Source organism: Colobus angolensis, unplaced genomic scaffold (assembly GCF_000951035.1).
Source record: "Colobus angolensis palliatus isolate OR3802 unplaced genomic scaffold, Cang.pa_1.0 Scaffold263, whole genome shotgun sequence".
Classification (NCBI taxonomy): Eukaryota; Metazoa; Chordata; class Mammalia; order Primates; family Cercopithecidae; genus Colobus; species Colobus angolensis.
This window is the reverse complement of record NW_012115855.1, coordinates 684,425-704,412: the sequence shown is the minus strand read 5'-3', so window position 1 is coordinate 704,412 and position 19,988 is coordinate 684,425. Positions and strand designations below refer to the sequence as shown.

The window sequence follows — 19,988 nt, the reverse complement described above, 5'->3', positions numbered from 1 at the left end:
GACCAGGCTGATCTCAAACTCGGGTTCACGCAATTCTCCTGCCTCAGCCTCCCAAAGTGCTGGGATTACAGGCATGCGCCACCATGCCCCGCTAATTTTTTGTATTTTAAATAGAGACGAGGTTTCACCATGTTAGCCAGGATGGTCTCGATCTCCTGACCTCGTAATCCGTCTGCCTTAGCCTCCCAAAGTGCTGGGATTACAGGCATGAGCCACAGCGCCTGGCAATTTTGTTCTTAAATTACTAATTTAAGAAGTACTAATGGGATGTGAGTGCCTATAGAGCACTACACAATACCTCATATCTTGGCATCAGCTGGAAACTGACATCCTCATTTCTTGTTCAGTGTTAGTTTTGTACAGTATTTGCTTTTTATCATACTAACCACCGTGTTATCCATTTTGTGTTGCTTATAAAGTAATACCTGGGCTGGTTACTTTATATAGAAAAGAGGTTTATATCTTTAGCTCATGGTTCTACAATAACCACGTAGGCTGTACAAGAAGCATGGTGCTGCCATCAGCTGGGGTTCTGGTGAGGTCCTCAGGCTGCTTCCACTCAGCAGCAGCGCAAGGCAAAGGGGAGCAGCATGTGCAGAGATCACATGTCTAGAAAGGAGGCAAGAGGAACAGCAGGGAGGTGTCAGGCTCTTTTTAACAGCCAGCTCTCCAGGTAATGAACAATGAGAACTCATTCCCTTCCCCTTCAGAGAGGGCATTAATCTGTTCATGAGGGATCTGTCACCATGGCCCAAACACTTCCTATTAGTCCACACCTCCAACATAGGGGATTAAATTTTAACATGAGGTTTGGAGGGGAAACACTTTCCAAATCTAGCACCACCAAAACCCAGCTTTGGAAAGACTGACTTCACTGAATGTTTTGCAATCTAATGTTAAAACCATGAAGTAACCTCAAACTAATATTACACATGAAGTCTCTTGAAAATTTATAATATTCTGTGGTGCCACCGTGAATGTGCTCACCAACCCAGGGACCTCAGTGCAGTTTGGAAACCATAGACCTAAGATCTTTTCTTATCACTACATATATTCTTTTTTGTCCCCTTAGTTATTTTAATTCCATTTTATTTTTTATTACTTATTTTTGAGACAAGGTCTCACCTTGACACCCAGGCTGGAGTGCAGTGGCTCAGTCATAGCTCACTGCAGCCTCAGTCTCCCAAGACTCAAGTGATCCTCTCACTTCAGCCTCCTGAATAGGTAGGGTAAGGTGTGTGTCACCATGCCCAGCTAATTTTTTAAATTTATATTTTGTAGAGCCAGGTTGTCCCAGGCTGGTCTCAAACTCCTGGGGTCAAGCAATCCTTCCACCTTGGCTTCCCAAAGTTCTGGGATTACAGGCATCACCCACCGTGCCTAGCCCTTAATATTATTTTTAACTGACATGTCATAATTATGTATAGCTCACCTATTCTTTTTATGGCTGCATAGTTCTAAAGGAAATAGGAAAAACACTTTGGTTTTTTCCTACTCTGACATTCTGGAGTACTTCACATTGGTCACCAATACATGTGTGGGGATTTTTCCCCACCAATAACCAATTCTCCAGTGGACGCCAGCTGGGTGTCCTGTAATTCTTTCAGTTCTGATACTTTCCACCTGGACATAGCGTCAGATTCCCACGGGCTAAGGGCTTAGTTCTACAAGACTGCCCCCCTTCAGATGCCAGTTGTAAGCCCCAGATTGTTACGTGTGATTCTGACCAGCTGGGTTAAAGAGGTTCCCATGACCTCCTCTTTGGGTTTGCTTAATTTGCTTGGGACGTCTTTGGGGCGGCTCACAGATCTCAGGGAAATACTTCCACTTACTAGTTTATTACAAAGGAAACATGAACAGGCAGATGGAAGAAGTGCATAGGGCAGGATATGGGAAGGGAGAGAGGGGTTCAGAGCTTCCCTGCCCTCCCTAGGTGCACCTCTATCCAGGCCCCATACCTCTGTGTGTTCAGCTATCCAGAAGCTCTCCAAACCTAGTCCTTTTGGGGTTTTTTTTTTGCAGGTTTCATCACACAGGCATGATTGATTGCATCATTGGTCACTGGTGATCAACTCAACCTTCAGTACCCCATTCCCTTCCTCAAGGTTGGGGGATGGGACTGATCTCATGGTTGATACCCCTGGCAACCAGCACCCCTGTTGAGGCTATCCAGGATCTCCCCCCACCCCCACCATCAGTCATCATTAGCATCCAAAAGACACTTACCACTTTGGAGATTTAAGGGCTTTAGGAGCTATTCCAGGAAGCCAGAGGAACTTACACATCACAATATCACAGGTGTTCCACAGTATAGATATACCGGAACATAACCATTCCTCTAACATTTAGGTAATTTCCAATTTCATGTTAATCCCAGTAATGTTCTAGTATATTCTTGCACATATATTTCTTTACACATGTGTATTTATGTACAATAGATTCCTAAAAGCAAAATTACTGGGTCACAAGTAATTAACTCCTTACAACCTGATGATAATCTTTTTTGGTTTTGCTACTAAAAATATAATTCATCTTAATTTGCATTTTCATCTTACTAGCATCTTTGCTAGTTTAGGTCTGGGTGGGTTCAACATCTTTGTGATAATTGGCTATATATGATTCTCTCATGACTTGCTTACTTCGAGCCTTTGAACGTTTTTCAATTGTGTTGCATTTTGTAACTATTATTATAGAAGAGCTCTTTTGTCTATTATACATATATAATGCACATTGCAGATTTTTTTTACTAATCCTAGCCTATCATTTGTGTTTTGCTCATTTATGGTATCTCATATCATACAAAAGCTTTAAATTCGAAGTCTAAGCAATTCATGTTATTTATGGCATCTAGGGTTTTTATTTTGCCTACTAAGTAGGCCAGACTTTCCTATCTTAAAATTATGAGGCTTTTTTTGTTTGTTTTTTGTTTTTTAAAGACAGGGTTTTGTTCTGTTGCCGAGGCTGAAGTACAGTGGCAGTGCTATCAAGGTCCACTGCAGCCTTGACCTCCTGGTTTGAAGCGATCCTCCTGCCTCAGCCACCCAAGTAGCTGGGATTACAGGCACTTGCCACCATGCCTGGCTAATTTTTGTTGTTGTTGAGACAGAGTCTTGCTCTGTTGCCCAGGCTGGAGTGCAGTGGTGTGGTCTTGGCTTGCTGCAACCTCCACCTCCTGGTTTCAAGCAATTCTCATGCCTCAGCCTCCTGAATAGTTTGAGATAACAGACGCCCGCCACCATGCCTGGCCAATTTTTGTATTTTTAGTAGAGATGGGTTTCACCATGTTGGCCAGGCTGGTCTCGAACTCCTGACCTCAAGCGGTCCACCTGCCTTGCCTTCCAAAATGCTGGGATTGCATGTGTGAGCCACCGTGCCCAGCCTAAGCCTCTGTGCCCAGCCATTTTTTTTTTTTTAACTTTATTTTGTGTGGAGACAGGGTCTCACTATGTTGCTCAGGCTGAACTCCTTGGGCCCAAACAGTAGGCCCACTCCAAAGGTACTGGGATTACTAAGGGCATGAACCACTGTGCCCAGCCATTATATTTTCTTAAAATTAATTAATTTATTTATTTCTATTTTTTGAGACAGAGTCTCACTCTATTGCCCAGGCTAGAATGCAGTGGCGCAATCTCTGCTCACTGCAGCCTCCGCTTCCCGGGTTCAAGCGATTCTTCTGCCTCAGCCTCCCAAGTAGCTGGGATTACAGGTGCGCACCATCACGGCTGGCTAATTTATGTATTTTTAGTAGATACAGGGTTTCACCATATTGGCCAGGCTGGCCTCGAACTCCCGGACTCAGTGATCTGCCTGCCTTGGCTTCCCAAAGTGTTGGGATTACAGGCGTGAGCCACTGCGCCCGGCCAAAATTTATTTTTTAGCATTACTTTTCTGTATACTTTTAAAGCTAGAGTTCTCATTTTATTTCCCAAACAGAGGCCATTTTTCCATTAGTAATTCCTCATTGACTTAGAATGTTACCTTATTATAAACTAAATTTCCATATATGTTAGTCTTTTCTGTCCCAGTGATTTGTCTATTCCTGTGCCAGTAGCACACTTTTACTCTCATGTTTTGTTTTTGTTTTTGAGACAGGGGCTAACTTTGTCACCCAGGCTGCAGTGCAGCAGCACGATCTCGGCTCACTGCAGCCTCCACCTCCAGGGTTCAAGTGATCCTCCTACCTCAGCCTCCTGAATAGCTGGGACTGCAGGTGTGCACCACCACGCCCGGCTAATTTTTTCTGTTTTTAGTAGAGATGGGGTTTTGCCATGTTGCCCAGGCTGATCTCGAACTTCTGGGCTCAAGGGATTTGCCCACCTCGGCCTCCCACAATGCTAGGATTATAGGTATGAGTCCCTACACCTGGCCTACTATCATGTTTTAATAAAGAGAACTAGTTAAGGCAACTTTGTCTTCTCTCCATTGTTCTTTTAAAAAAATCTTATGGCTATTCTTGCAGTTACTCCCCTGTGAACTTCAGAATCTGTTTGGTTCTATAAACAACTAACCTCTGTTGGTGTTCTTATTAGAATAACACCAAATTTCCAATATAGGGTCCTAGATTCAATCCAAAGACGTACTCTCTGGTCAGAGATTTTAAGTAACAAAAAGAGCAACACTATCTAAAGACCTAAGGTTGTGTTCTAGTGGTGAGTATTGTTCAGAAAGGGGCTTGGGCTTAGGCTTTTTGCTCAACCTGGGTGTATCTAGGAACCTAACTCTGTCTTGGAGATCTATACTTACCCTATTCTTCCCTAAAATAGGAAATAATGAACTTCCTCGATGCCTTTCTATTCTCTCAGCCAGTTTGGTTGAAGTGACTTTGGGCTCAGAGTTTGTACAACCACTATGAATTTTTAAGTAGAATGCAGCAAAAGCACCTAACCTTAGGTATATATTATAACCTTGAAGTAGCCTTTTCTCACTATCTAACTACAGGCAGAGGAAACATTTAATTTTGATAGTAATCACTTTCTATTTCAGAGGAATTCTTCAGTTGGATAAAGTGGATGTCATACCTGTGACAGCCAGCAACTTATATCCAGATGGTCCTGAGAAAACAGCTGAAAACTCTGAAGATAAAACATGTATTTAAAATGCTGTTTCATATCATGGACTCCAAAGTAGCCTATTGCCTCCAAATTTGCCACTTGAATATAATTTTCTTTAAATCGTTAAGAATCAGTTTATACACTAGAGAAACTGCTAAACTCTAAGACTGCCTGAAAATTGACCTTTACAGTGCCAATTTAAACTTCACCTTATTCTCGGCTGGGTATGGTGGCTCACGCCTGTAATCCCAGGACTTTGGGAGGCCAAGGCGGGTGGATCATGAGGTCACATCAAGACCATCCTGCTAACATGGTGAAACCATCTCTACTAAAAAAATACAAAAATTAGCCAGGTGTGGCTGTGCACACCTGTAATCCCAGCTACTCGGGAGGCGGAGGCTGCAGTGAGCTAAGATCACGCCATTGCACTCCAGCCTGGGCGACAGAGCAAGACTCCATCTCAAAAAAAAAAAAAAAATTGACCTTATTCTCTAAAAGGGCTGGCTATTCATATGATGAATTGTTAAGGAAAACTTAAAGTGGAAGAGAAGACATGTGAAGAGACTTTGAAATTATCAAAAGAAAAAAAAAGACCAGACAAAATCTCATGTGCCAATAACTTTTCAAGGTGCCTTTGTTAAGGGAATTATATCCACTTAATTACTATAAGACTTTATGAAAAGCACTTTATAAAATTCTAATTTAAAAGCTCAAGAACTTAACACTTATTTTTTTATTTAGTAGTGTGCCTTTATATGAAGTGTGTGACTCAGTATAAAATCACTGGTGTATCATTTGATTGTATCCTGTACCAAGACTACTTACCTTGAATGTGCCAAGATTTAAAAGTAGTATGACATGTTCTCACTCCAAAATAAACTTTTTTTTTTTTTTGAGGAAAAAAGTATAGCCATTTTGGTTACACCGATATAAAACCTTTGCCCAGGTAAGAATGACCGAGATGCAGGAGTAGGTATACTTTGATTTACACTGGCTGAAAGCATGGCTCAAATTGAATGAATCCATTGATATTATGAGTTAGACTGTGCCCTTGCTCTTGTGGTTCTAGACACAGTGCTGTTTACCCTAAAAGTGTTTTATTACCTTTTTAAACCATCACTTATATTGACATACTAATATTTTACAATGTGAGTACATATAACTCATCTCTATGTGATTGATAGTTTCTATTGTTTCATTAAAAAATATTTTTACTGCAACCCATCATTTTGAAAACATTATCCAAGAAAGTAATGGTTGTTTTTTTTTGAGATGGAGTTTCACTCTCATTGCCCAGGCTGGAGTGCAATGATGTGATCTCAGCTCACTGCAACCTCCGCCTCCCAGGTTCAAGCAATTCTGCCTCAGCCTCCTGAGTAGCTGGGATTACAGACTCCCACCACCATGCCTGGCTAATTTTTGTATTTTTAGTAGAGATGGGGTGTCACCGTGTTGGCCAGGCTGGTCTCAATCTCCTGACCTCAGGTAATCCACCCACCTAGGCCTCCCAAAGTGCTGGAATTACAGGCGTGAGCCACCATGCCCGGCCATGGTTGGTTTTTTTGAGACCACTTTATATTTAAGTCAAACAGATATGTGTGTGGTGGGGGTGGAGAGGATGACAAGAAGTAGAATGAAGGAGTGATGTTTCATTTTGCCAGACTTTGTTACATTGCATGGAATACTGCTGAAAAAAAAAAATAGCCTGCAACTTATAATTTGATCCTAGAGTTACCAGCTAGTAACACTTTTTCTTTACACCCTTTCTCATTCCATAAGTTATTAGAAAGCACCAGTTCTAACTCCAAATGATGACATGGTCTTATTTTATCAATATATTAAGCATAAGCTTACAGATTCTAGTGAAGAAAAAACTTTAGGAGGCTACATGGTCTATTGGAGAGTGTAGACTTTGCAGTCAGCAGATCCCTATCCGGGCTTCTTTCTTTCTCAGTAAGACTTGGGACCATAGCAAGGTCCGCAATCTCCTGAGGCTCTGTTTTCTATGGTTGTGATAACATGGTAAATTATTTTTTTCTAAGTAGTCACACATGGAAATCTTACCTAAATTTTATACCATTAACTTTTATTTCACTTATTAACTTATACCATTAACTATTACTTTAGCTATGTTTAGTATGCATGAGTTGATGAGTGATTAGAGTACTATGAGCAGCACAGGTTTAGAAATGCCTATTTGCCTATAGTGCAGCCTCTTATGTAGGCAAAATCAAAGTCAAGTAAGACTTTTATTTTTTCTTTTTAAAATGCAAAGTAAAATGTGTCTTTAAAACTCTCCAGGAGGTGAAGGGAAGCTACCATAACACCAGGTGTTATGGGCTTGGCTCATGCTTTAATTAGCTACTGTGTAAAAATGTTCCAGGATTTTCAGTTATCCACTGGCACCCAGAGGCAATGGGTAAAGTTTAACTGGAGCTAGAGCCAATTTTTTCCTCCCTAGAAGGAGTGACAGCAGCAAACAGTGGGAGAGAAGATGCCAAGTTAGAAGTGCATATAAAGACAGCTTTCCTAGGCCCTGAATCAAGACAGGTGGTGGTTTGCCATTGTAGCTGTTGGTTTCAAACAAGAGCCAAGATTGATGTCTTTCTTATGGTCTGTTGGCTAATCCCAATATGAATGGCCAGTTCGGTTGGAAGAAACACAGTCTTGAAAAAAATAGAAAAAGCAAAGAAAAAAAAGAAAAGACAGCTTTCCAAGCTAAGTAATATTTGTGCGGTAACATTTGTGGTCACTGAAATAGAAATCTAGTAATGCTAAAGTAAAACAAATTTTCAGCTTAAAAATACTGCCTTTATTCAGAATCATACAGGTTTAAAAAAAAAATCTTACCATTATGAAAGTTAAAAAAAATATAGCACTCAGTGCAATGAATTACTACATTTAATATTCAAACACTTAAGGCACATTTCTCACAATTCACATGTGAGAATTTAGCATGATCCAAACTCAAATATCCATTTCTCATATCTTTCAATGTCTGCAGCAGACACTGACTTAGAAACTTTTTTTAAAGCCATCTCGAAATCCTCCATAGTTGTAGGCATGTGCATTTCTTCTTTGGACAGATTTCGGATTTCCTCTGGAGTCAAACCTTCAATGCGCCTTCTCATTGCCATCAAGGACGCATCCCTAGGTTTTAAGTTAAAAACAACAACAACAACAAAGTGTTACTTTGGTTAAATGAAAACCTGTTAATAGAAACATTTTCAATTGATCTGTTGTAGCCTTCTCCAATTATATATATGTAGTATTGTAGAGAAGCTTATTGGAATACAAAGCCTGTTGTGTTTTTTAAGCAGTTAAATTTGTAATGAAATAGGATGCTAATTTAAATAATTAATACTGAATATAAAGCCCCAGAAAAAGTAAAAGGGGTATTAAAGCTAGCAATTTGAATTTCATTATAACTATTCAATAAAATGAAGAATAAGCATCACAGAGTCAGAAGAGAACCTGTTAAGAAAATTAAATATTTTCTCCATGTAGAGGAAAAGCTAGGTAAGTTCAGTGGTTTCTCCTTTTCTCCTGTATTTGTGTTAAAAAAAAAAAAACAAAAACAACTTCAGATTCAAATAGCTCTTTCCTTTTACCAAGTTTTATCCTTAATAGCAGCCACCATTTATGCAAAGGGATAGCAATATAGCTGATTGATGTATTCACCTTAGCTTTAATCCTCAGAACCCTGTGTGGGATGCTCACTTTAGAGAGGAGGAAATGAGCGCAGTCAAGTCCCTGGGTGATTAAGTACCTCTACTAATACTTAGATTAGGACAAAACTGACTTGAACCAGCTGGATTAAAGACAGTCTTTTTTTCTTTTTACTGCTATTCTATCACATTTAGGATAAGTTCACTGAGAATGAGACTGTACTCTGTGCATATGGCAAGCCAATATCTTTCACAATCATTTCCTAGTTTATAATATAGTGAACATATAAATGATGAATTGATGGGTGCTGACAAGTTGATGGGTGCAGCACACCAACATGGCACAAGTATACGTATGTAACAAACCTGCACGTTATGCACATGTACCCTAGAACTTAAAGTATAATAAAAAATAATAATAATAATAATATAGTGAACAAAGGCACCAACAATTTTTTTAATCCAGGACAATTATTGATGTTGTTTTACACAATTTATCCTAACATTAGGTTCTTGAACTTGTAGCTTTCAAATGAACTGTAGACTCTTCACTGACATGAAAGATACCCAGATATCTTACCTGCTAACACCAACAAAACCAGAATTTGTGACCCTGTCTACAAAATGTATGGGGGGCTGGGCACAGTGGCTCACGCCTGTAATCTCAGCACTTTGGGAGGCTGAGGCAGGCGGATTACTTAAGGTCAGGAGTTGAGACTAGCCTATCCAACATGGTGAAACCCCATCTCTACTAAAAATACAAAAATTAGCTGGGTGTGGTGACACACACCTGTAATCCCAGCTACTCAGGAGGCTGAGGCACAAGAATCACTTGAACCCAGGAGGCAGAGGTTGCAGTGAGCTGAGATCAGACCACTGCACTCCAGCCTGGGTGACAGAGTGAGAGTCTGTCTCAAAAAACAAAACAAAACCAAACAAAACAAAAAACTGGAATGTGAGTCTTTATTCATCTTTTTTTTTTTTTTTTTGACACAGGGTCTTGCTCTGTCACCCAGGCTGGGGTGCAGTGGCACAATCATGGCTTACTGCAGCCTCAACCTCCTGGGCTCAAGCGATCCTCCTGCCTCAGCTTCCGGAGCAGGTGGGAACCACGAGTGGGCACCACCATGCCCAGCTAATTTTTAAAATTGTTTCATGGAGATGAGGTTTTGCTATGTTGCCCAGGCCAGTCAAACTCCTGGGCTCAAGTGATATCCCACTTGGCCTCCCAAAGTGCTGAGATTACAGGCGTGAGCCACCACCAAGATACTGATCTATCTTAATTCAGCGTAAGAACTTCACATCAGAGGATCACTTGAGCCCAGGAGTTTCAGGCTGCAGTGAGCTGTGAATGCGCCTCTACTCCCCAGTCTGGGTGACAGAGCAAGACTTGGTCTCAAAAAACAAAACCAAGAAACTTCATATTAGAAGTTTATGCCTATAGAAACCTATGCTTCCGTGATAATCCATACCTGCACACGTTGGTAATGTCCGCACCTGAATAACCTTCCATGTTTTCTGCTATACTTGCAAGGTCAACATCATCGGCCAATTCCAGCTCACGTAGACTTATTCGTAATAGCTCCTCCCTGCCTTTTGCTAATGGTAGAAACAAATTTTAAAATGTAAGCCTGCAGCATAAACATAGTATACTGTTGTCTCAAATCTTCTTTGTGTGAGATGTTGTTTTCCAGTAAGAATTGGATCTCTTAAGAAGAGATCATTTGCTTAATTCAAGAGCCATTCTTTACTTTTTAATTCCTTACTATTTAGTATTAAGGCATTTAGCTTAACTAGTACTGTAAGGGAAGATATTCCTCATGTATCTCTTCGGGAAAGTTAGTTAATACCAAATTTTAAATTCTCTAAACAAAACTACATGAAAATTAACAGGCTTTCTGACAAGATTGAAAAGAAGATACCTGATGGCAAAGGAATATAGATTCGTTTCTCAAGGCGTCGTCTTAAAGCCTCATCTATATCCCAGGGAAAATTGGTAGCTGCCAGAACCATAACCATTTTGGAAGGGTCATCATTTTCAAAAGCACCTCCAACACCTAAAATAAGGGTAAGGAGAGAGTGAAAAAGATACTAAGTTGGATTATACCAAATAAAGCTCAGCTATTTAAAGATCATCAGATATTTAGTACAATACAAGGAAGCATAGTCTTCAAGCCTCCTTAAGACTTAACTGGTACATATGTGAATTTGTAATCCAAAGAAAATGAGTTCTGTAGTAAGCAAATATATGACTCAAAATAGATTTAATCGAAAGCCAGATCAGCTCAACTACATAACAATTTTAAATCTTTTTCAAAGCATACATAAACTCTTAAGGCCAATTTATCTGCATTTATTTTTATTTCAATTTCATAGCTAAAGTAAGATAGTTGTATATACCAAAAGGGTGCCCTGTGGGTGGCCATTAATTCTGACTTGTCACCACTGTCAGTGTACCAGATCTATTACTATCACTATCAGGCACTACCTGCCACCCCCTCTAGTCCATCTGAGGTTATGAATACCTATTAAAAGCCTTGGGTTAGCAGTATGAGTCAAGTTTGACCGACTGGAGCTGGAGACGCCATACCTAACAACCTCCCATCCCTGGTCAACTCATGCTAAACACATAGATACCATCCATTTGAACCAGCAGCTCCGCTTTCACCCTTCTGCTTGCTTCATGTTCTTCAGAAGTCCCTCGGCGACTACAAATGGAGTCTATCTCATCAATAAATATGGTGGCTGGAGAATAAAATCGAGCCTAAAGGAAAAAACCATGCAATACCAAGCTATTTCATTTTAAAATAATCCACAGGTTAGCAATCAGAAAACAGCTGAGGGAGGCTGGGGGCAGTGGCTCACACTTGTAATCCCAACACTGGGAGGGTGAGGCAGGAGGATGGATTGAGCCCAAGAGTTCGAGACCAGCCTGGGCAACATAGCAAGACTCCATCTTTACAGAAAATTAAAATATTAGTTGAGTGTGGTTACACGTGCCCGAGTCCCAGCTACTCAGGGGAACAGGTGAGAGGATCCCTTGAGGCCAGGAGTTCAAGGCTGCAGTGAGCTATGATCACACCACACCACTGGGTGACAGACTGGGTGACAGAGTGAGAACCTGTCTCCAAAACGAGGAAAGAAAGAAAACAACAAAACAGCTAACGAGCCTGCCACACTGTGCATCTTTCACACTAATATTGGGGAGATGGGATAGAATTAGAACAGCTAAAGTATGGCTTCTAATGCAACCGTTTTTTATTTATTTTTCTTCAGGCTGGGGTGCAGTGATAACATTTTAGCTCACTTCAACTTTGAGCTCCTGGGCTTAAGCAATCCTCTCACCTCAGCCTCTCGAGCAGCTAGGACTACAGGTGTGTGCCACCACACCAGGCTTATTTTTATATTTTTTGGTAGAGATGGTGTCTTATTATGTTGCCCAGGCTGGTTTCAAACTCCTAGACTTAAGCAATCTTCTTGCCTCGGCCTCCCAAAATGCTAGGATTACAGACATGAGCCACTGTACCTAGCAGCATAATTTCATCTTTAAAGAAGAGTCAATACTTGGGTTTCTATGTATAAATATTTTTGTACTTTTTCAAGAAATGGAGAGGGAAAGAGTGAACTTAATCATCATTAAAACATCCAACAAAATTCTCAAATTTTAGTTAGGAACCATCTATCAAAAGAACCTACATCAACACAAATTAAATTTCAATCTGTTGCCACACCAAGCAAAAGTGACTAGACTGATTCTTCCCACATACTGAGGGTATGTAGAATGATCTGACTTCAAGTAAAGGCTACGTGTCCTGGGTTTAGCTGGCCCAGGAAGGTACTGTAGAGGACACCAATTGGTTCTCCCTGCACAGCACACATCTGGTAAAAGAAGCCTCTTTTTCATTTGCAAATCATCCTTCCTTCCTTCCTTTTCTTTCTTTCTTTCTTCTTTTGAGACAGGAGTCTTGCTGTGTCTCCCAGTCTGGAGTGCAACACCACGATCTCGGCTCACTGCAACCTCTGCCACACAGGTTCAAGCGATTCTCCTGCCTCAGCCTCCCAAGTAGCTGGGATTACAGGTGCACACCACCATACCCGGCTAATTTTTGTATTTTTAGTAGAGACGGGGTTTCATCATGTTGGCCAGGCTGGTCTCGAACTCCTGACCTCAAGTGATCTGCCAGCCTCGACCTCCCAAAGTGCTGGGATTACAGGAGTGAGTGAGCCACCATGCCCGGCCCCTCTTTCATTCCTATTCCACTACTTCAAAGGAGGCTAACTCTACTTGGAGCTCCAGGGGTTTTATTCAGGCCTGGCCAATCAGAGCACTCCAATTCTCTAACCAAAAACAAGGAGTTTAGGCATAGATATGAAACTCAAAACAGGCCAAATATTAATCATTGGACTTTTGCTGGAACTATGACAAAATGAGGGCTAATTTCTCTGAGAGTTCATTACCCTAAGGACAATAAAAATAAGGCTTGAAAGCTGAGTGCAGTGGTACACGCCTGAAGTCCCAGCTACTTGGGAGGCTTAGGAGGATGCAGTACGCTATGATTGTGCCTGTGAATAACCACTGCACTACAATCTGTACAACATAGTGAGAGCTTATCTTAAAAAAAAAAAAAAATGCTGAACACAATGGCTCTTGCCTGTAATCCCAGCACTTTATGGGGTCTAGGCAAGAGGACTGTTTGGAGTTCTAGACTAGCCTGGGCAACACAGTGAGACTTCATCTCTACAAAAAAATCAAAAAAGGCCAGGTGCAGTGGCTCATACCTGTAATCCTAGCACTTTGGGAGGCCAAGAGGGCAGATCACCTGAGGTCAGGAGTTCAAGACTAGCCTGGGCAACATGGCAAAACCTCATCTCTACTAAAAATACAAAAATTAGCCAGGTATGGTAGTACACATCTGTAGTCCCAGCTACTCAGGAGGCTAAGGTGGGAGGATCATTTGAGTCTAGGAGGTGAAGGCTGCCATGAGCCGAGATTGCAACACTGCACTCCAGCCTAGGTGACAGAATGAGACCCTGTTTAAAAGAATAGAATTCATGTCTTGACCAGGATTGGTGACCCCCTGCCTGTAAATCCAGCACTTTGGGAGTCTGAAGCAAGAGGATCACTTGAACCCAGGAGTTTAAGATCAGCCTGGGCAACAAAACAAGACCCATCTGTAAAAAAAAAAAAAATTAGCTGAGTGTGGTGGCTCATGTCCATCGTCCCAGCTACTTGGGACGCTTAGACGGGAGGATCACTTGAGCCTGGGAGGTCACGGCTGCAGCGAGTTGTGATCATGCTCCTGCATACCAGCCTAGGCAAGAGTGAGAACCCATTTCAGAATTTAAAAAATTCACATCTTTGTCACTAATAGCATAACTCTATCCTAATTACATAAAACTACTCTGTTTCTTAGAGGCAAGAAGTAATCACTGAAGCTTAACAAAGTCTGAAGTTTAAAAGGCTGTGGAATTCAATCTAAACACTCTACCAGAACTTGTTGAATTACATTTCTTCTCTTGGTACTCTGATTTGTATTGGTGGAAGAAAGAACCTAATCCGAAGATTAGGTCATTAAAATGAAGGCATTTGATATAGTTAATAGATTGGAGGTAACCTAAGTTCCACAATAACTTAACGATCCTCACCTTTTGGCATCATTGTTACAATACTGTGGTTATCATATTATAACTAAACTTATTGATTTAAAAAAAACAGTAATTTCAGATTCCCACAGAAGATTAGTAATGTAGATCCCATAATGTGAGCATGCCCCAAAACTGGTAGATTTGGATCTACATCTGGAGAAAAAGAGACAAAGAGAAACTCTAATTATTCATGTTTGTAAAGAAAGCTAGCTTTAAGGACACCAAATCATACTCTGGGCAAAATGGCATCCTGCCTAACTATTCCATACACTGGAGATAGTTATAGCTCTCTCTCTCCCCTTTTAGAGAGGTAAGGAATCATTAGAGCTGTCTCAAACATTCACCATTTCAAACAGAAGACGAACAAGCTTCTCAGATTCTCCTCTGTATTTGGAAGTCAGAGTTGATGAAGAGACATTGAAGAATGTTGTCTTGCATTCTGTAGCTACTGCTTTAGCAAGGAGCGTCTTCCCTGTGCCAGGTGGGCCGACCATCAGTACTCCCTGTTGTGAATATAAAAGCCTAAGCAGAGGATTTATCTGCCATTGTTCTAATTCATAAAAATGTCATTACTAAGTAGGAAGTTTCAACCAACTTATATATAATATCAAGACAAATAAAAGACAAACAGATAAACAGGAGAATACTTTGTCACAAATTTACTCTTTCCATTAAAAAAGAAGATAACCACGTTATTAAAAATTTGGAACTCAAAGATGAGAAAAAGTAGTTTATAATATCAACACCCTAACAGAGGTACCATTAGCATCTAAATTTATATCCTGATTGTCCTTTTGCTCAGACAAATTAGGTTTTTTAAAAATACAACTTATTCGGCCAGGCGTGGTGGCTCACGCCTGTAATCCCAGCACTTTGAGAGGCTGAGGCAGGCAGATCACGAAGTCAGGAGTTCGGGACCATCCTGGCCAACACGTGAAACCCCGACTCTACTAAAATACAAAAAAAGTTAGCTGGGCGTGGTGGTACGTGCCTGTAATCCCAGCTACTTGGGAGGCTGAGGCAGGGGAATTGCTTCAACCTGGAAGGCGGAGGTTGTAGTGAGCCAAGATCGCACTGCACTCCAGCCTGGCGACAGAACAAGACTCTGACTCAAAACAAACAAAATATATATATATATAATTTATTCAAAGTATGTCTATCATTTTGTATCTTGCTTATCACTTAATGTATAAAGAATTTTTACAACTATTCATACATGCAGAGTTACCTATTAGTGTGTCTTCCAAATCCAAGAAAGGCTTTTTTGGTGGTCTTTTTTTAGATCAGCCCATGACTTTAAAAAGTATTTATCACATGCAGGTATTTCCCATTAATTTATTGAGAACAATCCCCAAAATACAGGTTACAATCATGCAACATGACATAATAAGCATTTCTGCACTAGCTGACTAGGTCATATTTGCAAATACAAGCTCATTCTAAATGGGGTGAATTCTAATTTTTTGTTTTTTTTGAGACAGAGTTTTGCTCTTGTTGCCCAGGCTGGAGTACAATGGAGTGATCTCGGCTCACTGCAACCTCCGCCTCCCAGGTTCAGGCAATTCTCCTGCCTCAGCCTCCCGAGTAGCTGGGATTACAGGCACGCGTCACCATGCCCAGCTAATTTTGTATTTTTAGTAGAGACGGGGTTTCTCCATGTTGGTCAGGCTGTTCTCAAACTCCTGACCTCAGGTGATCCGCCCGCCTCGGCCTCCTAAAGTGCTGGGATTACAGGCGTGAGCCACCGCGCCCAGCCAAATTCTAAATTTTAATGCTGTGTATTCCACTTTCCAAAGATCACATTGTATGTATTGCTTATTCTAGAAATCTTGCAATAGCTTACGGTCTAACAAAATTCTCAGCAGCACAACATATACCTTTTAATTAAAAAATTTCCTTACTCTACTTTCTCCCTCCACTTTTCCCAATATAGATAAATATTGGCTGTCTATATCAACATGCTGCCATTTACTTTGACAATGCCATCACAGTAATACACTTACTTTCCATGGTCTTCTAATGCCCTTAAAGAATTCAGGCATCCACATTGGTAACACTACGGCTTCCTTAAGCAACTTTTTAGCTTCTACTAAATCAGCGATATCATCCCTGAAAGAGAGGACATTTTATTAACAACCCCTTAGATGATACATGCCTTATGCAGTCACTCGTGAGAACCACTGGAAGCACAGGATGTTGCACTGCTGACAGAATGGTAAGCCTCTCTCTGAGCCCAGGTGAACTAATGCACTGTGATGAGGCCCACCAGGTCAACCAGCAGATATATGCGCTGCTGACAGAATGGTGAGCCTCTCTCAGAGCACGGGTGGACTAACACTGCAATGAGGCCCACCATGTCAACCAGCAGATATATAGAGAGCACAATGTTTTCTTCAGTTCTTGGCAGTTGACAGTTTTTAGCCTGGATCATGAGAACATGGTCTACAGGCACACTCTTCAGGGTTATGTGTCATCTCATTTTAAACTCCTGCTTTTATGGTCCTCCTTCCATAACCTCCATGATTTAGAAACAATTAGCCCATTTTTTTAATTAAAAAAAAGCATAAAGAATAAAAAGGGTATAAAGCAGAGACACGCTACAGCATAGCTGCTTTGCCTCCAGCTCTATTAAGAGGTAGATGCCAACGTTAAAGAGTATCATAGAGATTGCTATAAAGTCATCTCCAACCACTAGAGTACCTACGACTACTGCTACATGTGGCAATTTCTGTTGAAACAACAACAAAAAACTATTTTCATTGTATAAAATATTAATGTCCCCAATTTTTTTTTTTTTTTTGAGACAGAGTCTCACTCTAACGTCCAGGCTGAAGTGCAGTGGCACCATACCATCTCGGCCCACTGCATGCCCGGCTAATTTTTTTTTTTTTTTTTTAAGTAGAGATGGGATTTCACCGTGTTAGCTAGGATGGTCTCGATCTCCTGACCATGTGATCTGCCCGCCTCGGCCTCCCAAAGTGCTGGGATTACAGGTGTGAGCCACCGCGCCTGGCGCCCAATATTTTTTAATAGAATTCAAACCCATACCTAATAATCATTAAGGTTTTAACAGAAATATAATATACCTAACTTTGTGGAAAAGTTAACTTTAATTCACTGTAATACATTACAGATCTTTGATTACATGTAATATTAATAAAGTTGAGAACCGCTGCTCTAAAAGAAAAGCAACATTTCTAGGATGCTATAGATAATAAGCAACACACATACACACAAATCATTGCCTTGGTCAGGTGCAATGGCTCATGACTATAATCCTAGCACTTTGTGAGGCTGAGGCAGGAGGATCACTTGAACCCAGGAGTTCAAGACCAGCCTGATCAAGACTCCATCTCTACAAAACACTTTTAAAAATTAGCTAGATGTGGTAGTGTGCACCTGTGGTCCCAGCTACTTGGGAAGGCTGTGGCAGGAGGACCACTTGAGCCTGGGAGTTTGAGCCTGGAGTGAGCTATGATCGAGCCACTCTCCTCCAGCCTGGGCAACAGAGTGAGAATCTGTCTCTAAAAAACAAAAACAAAAACCTCAGACTCTCAGACAAAAATTGGAACAGGCTGAATGCAGGGAAATTATGCTCATGCTGCACATACTCCGAGTCCTCAAGTTCTGCTCTTCAGTACATTCTCCATTTTCCATTTCGAAAAGCAACATCAGCACCCAGTTATTTGGTTATGATATGACTTACCATCGAACATTGGGATTCTGGGAAATTATATCTCTTTCCAAAGCTTCTACTAAGTCTTTATCATATCCGGTACTGTCAAATTTATTTGTCTCTGGTTCTGTTACTGCAGCAGGTGATTTGTTCTACATCAAGAGAAAAAAATAAGAGCTTTTGATACATTTATTTTGTTTCTGTGAGTCAGAAACACAGATTGGACTCAAGTGACATCCTTTAAAAAGCTAATACATCATTTGGCCGGGCGCGGTGGCTCACGCCTGTAATCCCAGTACTTTGGGAGGCTGAGGCAGGTGGATCACGAGGTCAGGAAATCGAGACCATCCTAGTTAACATGGTGAAACCCCGTCTCTACTAAAAATACAAAAAATTAGCTGGGCGTGGTGGCGGGCGCCTGTAGTCCCAGCTACTCGGGAGGCTGAGGCAGGAGAATGGCGTGAACCCAGGAGGCGGAGCTTGCAGTGAGCCAAGATCGTGCCACTGTACTCCAGTCTGGGTGACAGAGCGAGACTCTGTCTCCAAAAAAAAAAGCTAACACAATAGTGCAATAGTACAATAACAAGGATCGGATCAAAGACTCTAAGTCATCCTTCTATATCAACATTGGTTTGATGTATCAAAAGTATCAAAGGAAAATAAAAATGACCATGCATATGAACTGGCTAGCATAAAAAAATTAATACTGAGATAAATGTGGTCGCAAGCGAATATCAGATATACACAAAATGTATTTCAGTCCTTTAGAGGAGATCAGATTAAAGACAGATGGCTTATTTAGCCAAGACTATGGCTCAATCTTTAAACACCTACTTGGCCCTCGTCAATGCTCCTAAAAATATCCCTTTTCATTATTCCCACTACTCTCCAAAAGACACATCTCAGTCCTTACATGATGTGAGATTCCTCTCACCCTCTGTGATGACAGTCATTAGGGCCACAGTTCCCAAACTATGTACTCTACCCAGAACATAATGGCAAACTCGCAAGGTACTGTGGGATACTTTAAATTTATGAAAGAAACACAGCAACAGCTGTTGAACATTGTGTGAACTACTAGCTTGAGGTAGTTCACAATTTCTATGTAAGACTGCTATATCCTCTTCAATAATGCCTTATTTATTTATTTATGAGACAGAGTCTCACTCTGTTGCCCAAGCTCTAGAGTGTAGTAGTGTGATCTTGGCTCACTGCAACCTCCACCTCCTGGGTTCAAGCAATTCTCCTGTCTCAGCCTTCTGAGTAGGATGACAGGTGTGCACCACCATGCCTGGCTAATTACGTTTAGTAGAGACGGGGTTTCAGAACGTTGGCCAGGCTAGTCTCGAACTGCTGACCTCAAGTGATCCACCGCGTCCGGCCTCAATAATGCCATATTTTTGTGAAGCTGGGTTTTGGACAGTTGCTGTGATAAAACGTACAGAGAGAAAATCAATGTGGAAGAGGAATGAGGGTAGAATGTCCATTCTGACTGCAGAGTTTGAGAAACTGTGTAATAGGGCCCAGTAGGTGTTAAACTGCTAGAACACAAACTGTTTGAACCTAGCTTCTTCATAAATGGGTAAGTATTTTTCAGAAGTGGATGGGTATCCTGGCCTAGAGATGCTATATAAAAATTAAGATACTTATGAATTTTAAAGGCCAAGAAAATTTATGAAGCCCTGCATTAGGGTAAATAAACATTTCTTCTGTCGTACTAAGATTGTTACCCAATTCCCATAACATTTTTTTTGCACGTAACATGATGATTCCTTTGCCAACTGGTGCTAATGCCATTATTAATGTCCAGAATTAACCAACATTTATGATATTCAAAATGTTAACCTAGATGGCCAAATAAGCATCTGTTTCACAATGTGTGTATTGAGCCTCCAATATTAACATTAAAAGATTCAAGGAAGGAACTGTGTAACTTTTTTTTTTTTT

The 19,988-nt window shown here is 40.9% G+C and overlaps 2 protein-coding genes across 4 annotated transcripts in view; one reads left to right on the top strand and one right to left on the bottom strand.

Annotated features, from left to right (window-relative positions):
* Positions 1–5,437, top strand: part of GINM1 (glycoprotein integral membrane 1) — a 41,404-nt gene extending 35,967 nt beyond the window's left edge. The window contains exon 6 of the mRNA XM_011947391.1: positions 4,939–5,437. Coding sequence (XP_011802781.1) covers positions 4,939–5,095 — 157 coding nt within the window. The 3' untranslated portion in view covers positions 5,096–5,437. The remainder of the gene's footprint in view (positions 1–4,938) is intronic.
* A 2,403-nt stretch (positions 5,438–7,840) lies between these two features.
* Positions 7,841–19,988, bottom strand: part of KATNA1 (katanin p60 (ATPase containing) subunit A 1) — a 68,599-nt gene continuing 56,451 nt past the window's right edge. For 2 of the 3 annotated variants that reach the window (XM_011947379.1, XM_011947380.1), the window contains exons 5-11: positions 18,072–18,193; positions 16,369–16,474; positions 14,710–14,868; positions 11,357–11,483; positions 10,642–10,776; positions 10,192–10,318; positions 7,841–8,201 (exon numbers count right to left, since the gene is read on the bottom strand). In XM_011947379.1, the coding sequence (XP_011802769.1) occupies positions 8,003–8,201; positions 10,192–10,318; positions 10,642–10,776; positions 11,357–11,483; positions 14,710–14,868; positions 16,369–16,474; positions 18,072–18,193 (975 nt within the window). In that variant the 3' untranslated portion in view covers positions 7,841–8,002. The remainder of the gene's footprint in view (positions 8,202–10,191; positions 10,319–10,641; positions 10,777–11,356; positions 11,484–14,709; positions 14,869–16,368; positions 16,475–18,071; positions 18,194–19,988) is intronic. The other variant, XM_011947381.1, reaches the window with a different exon arrangement.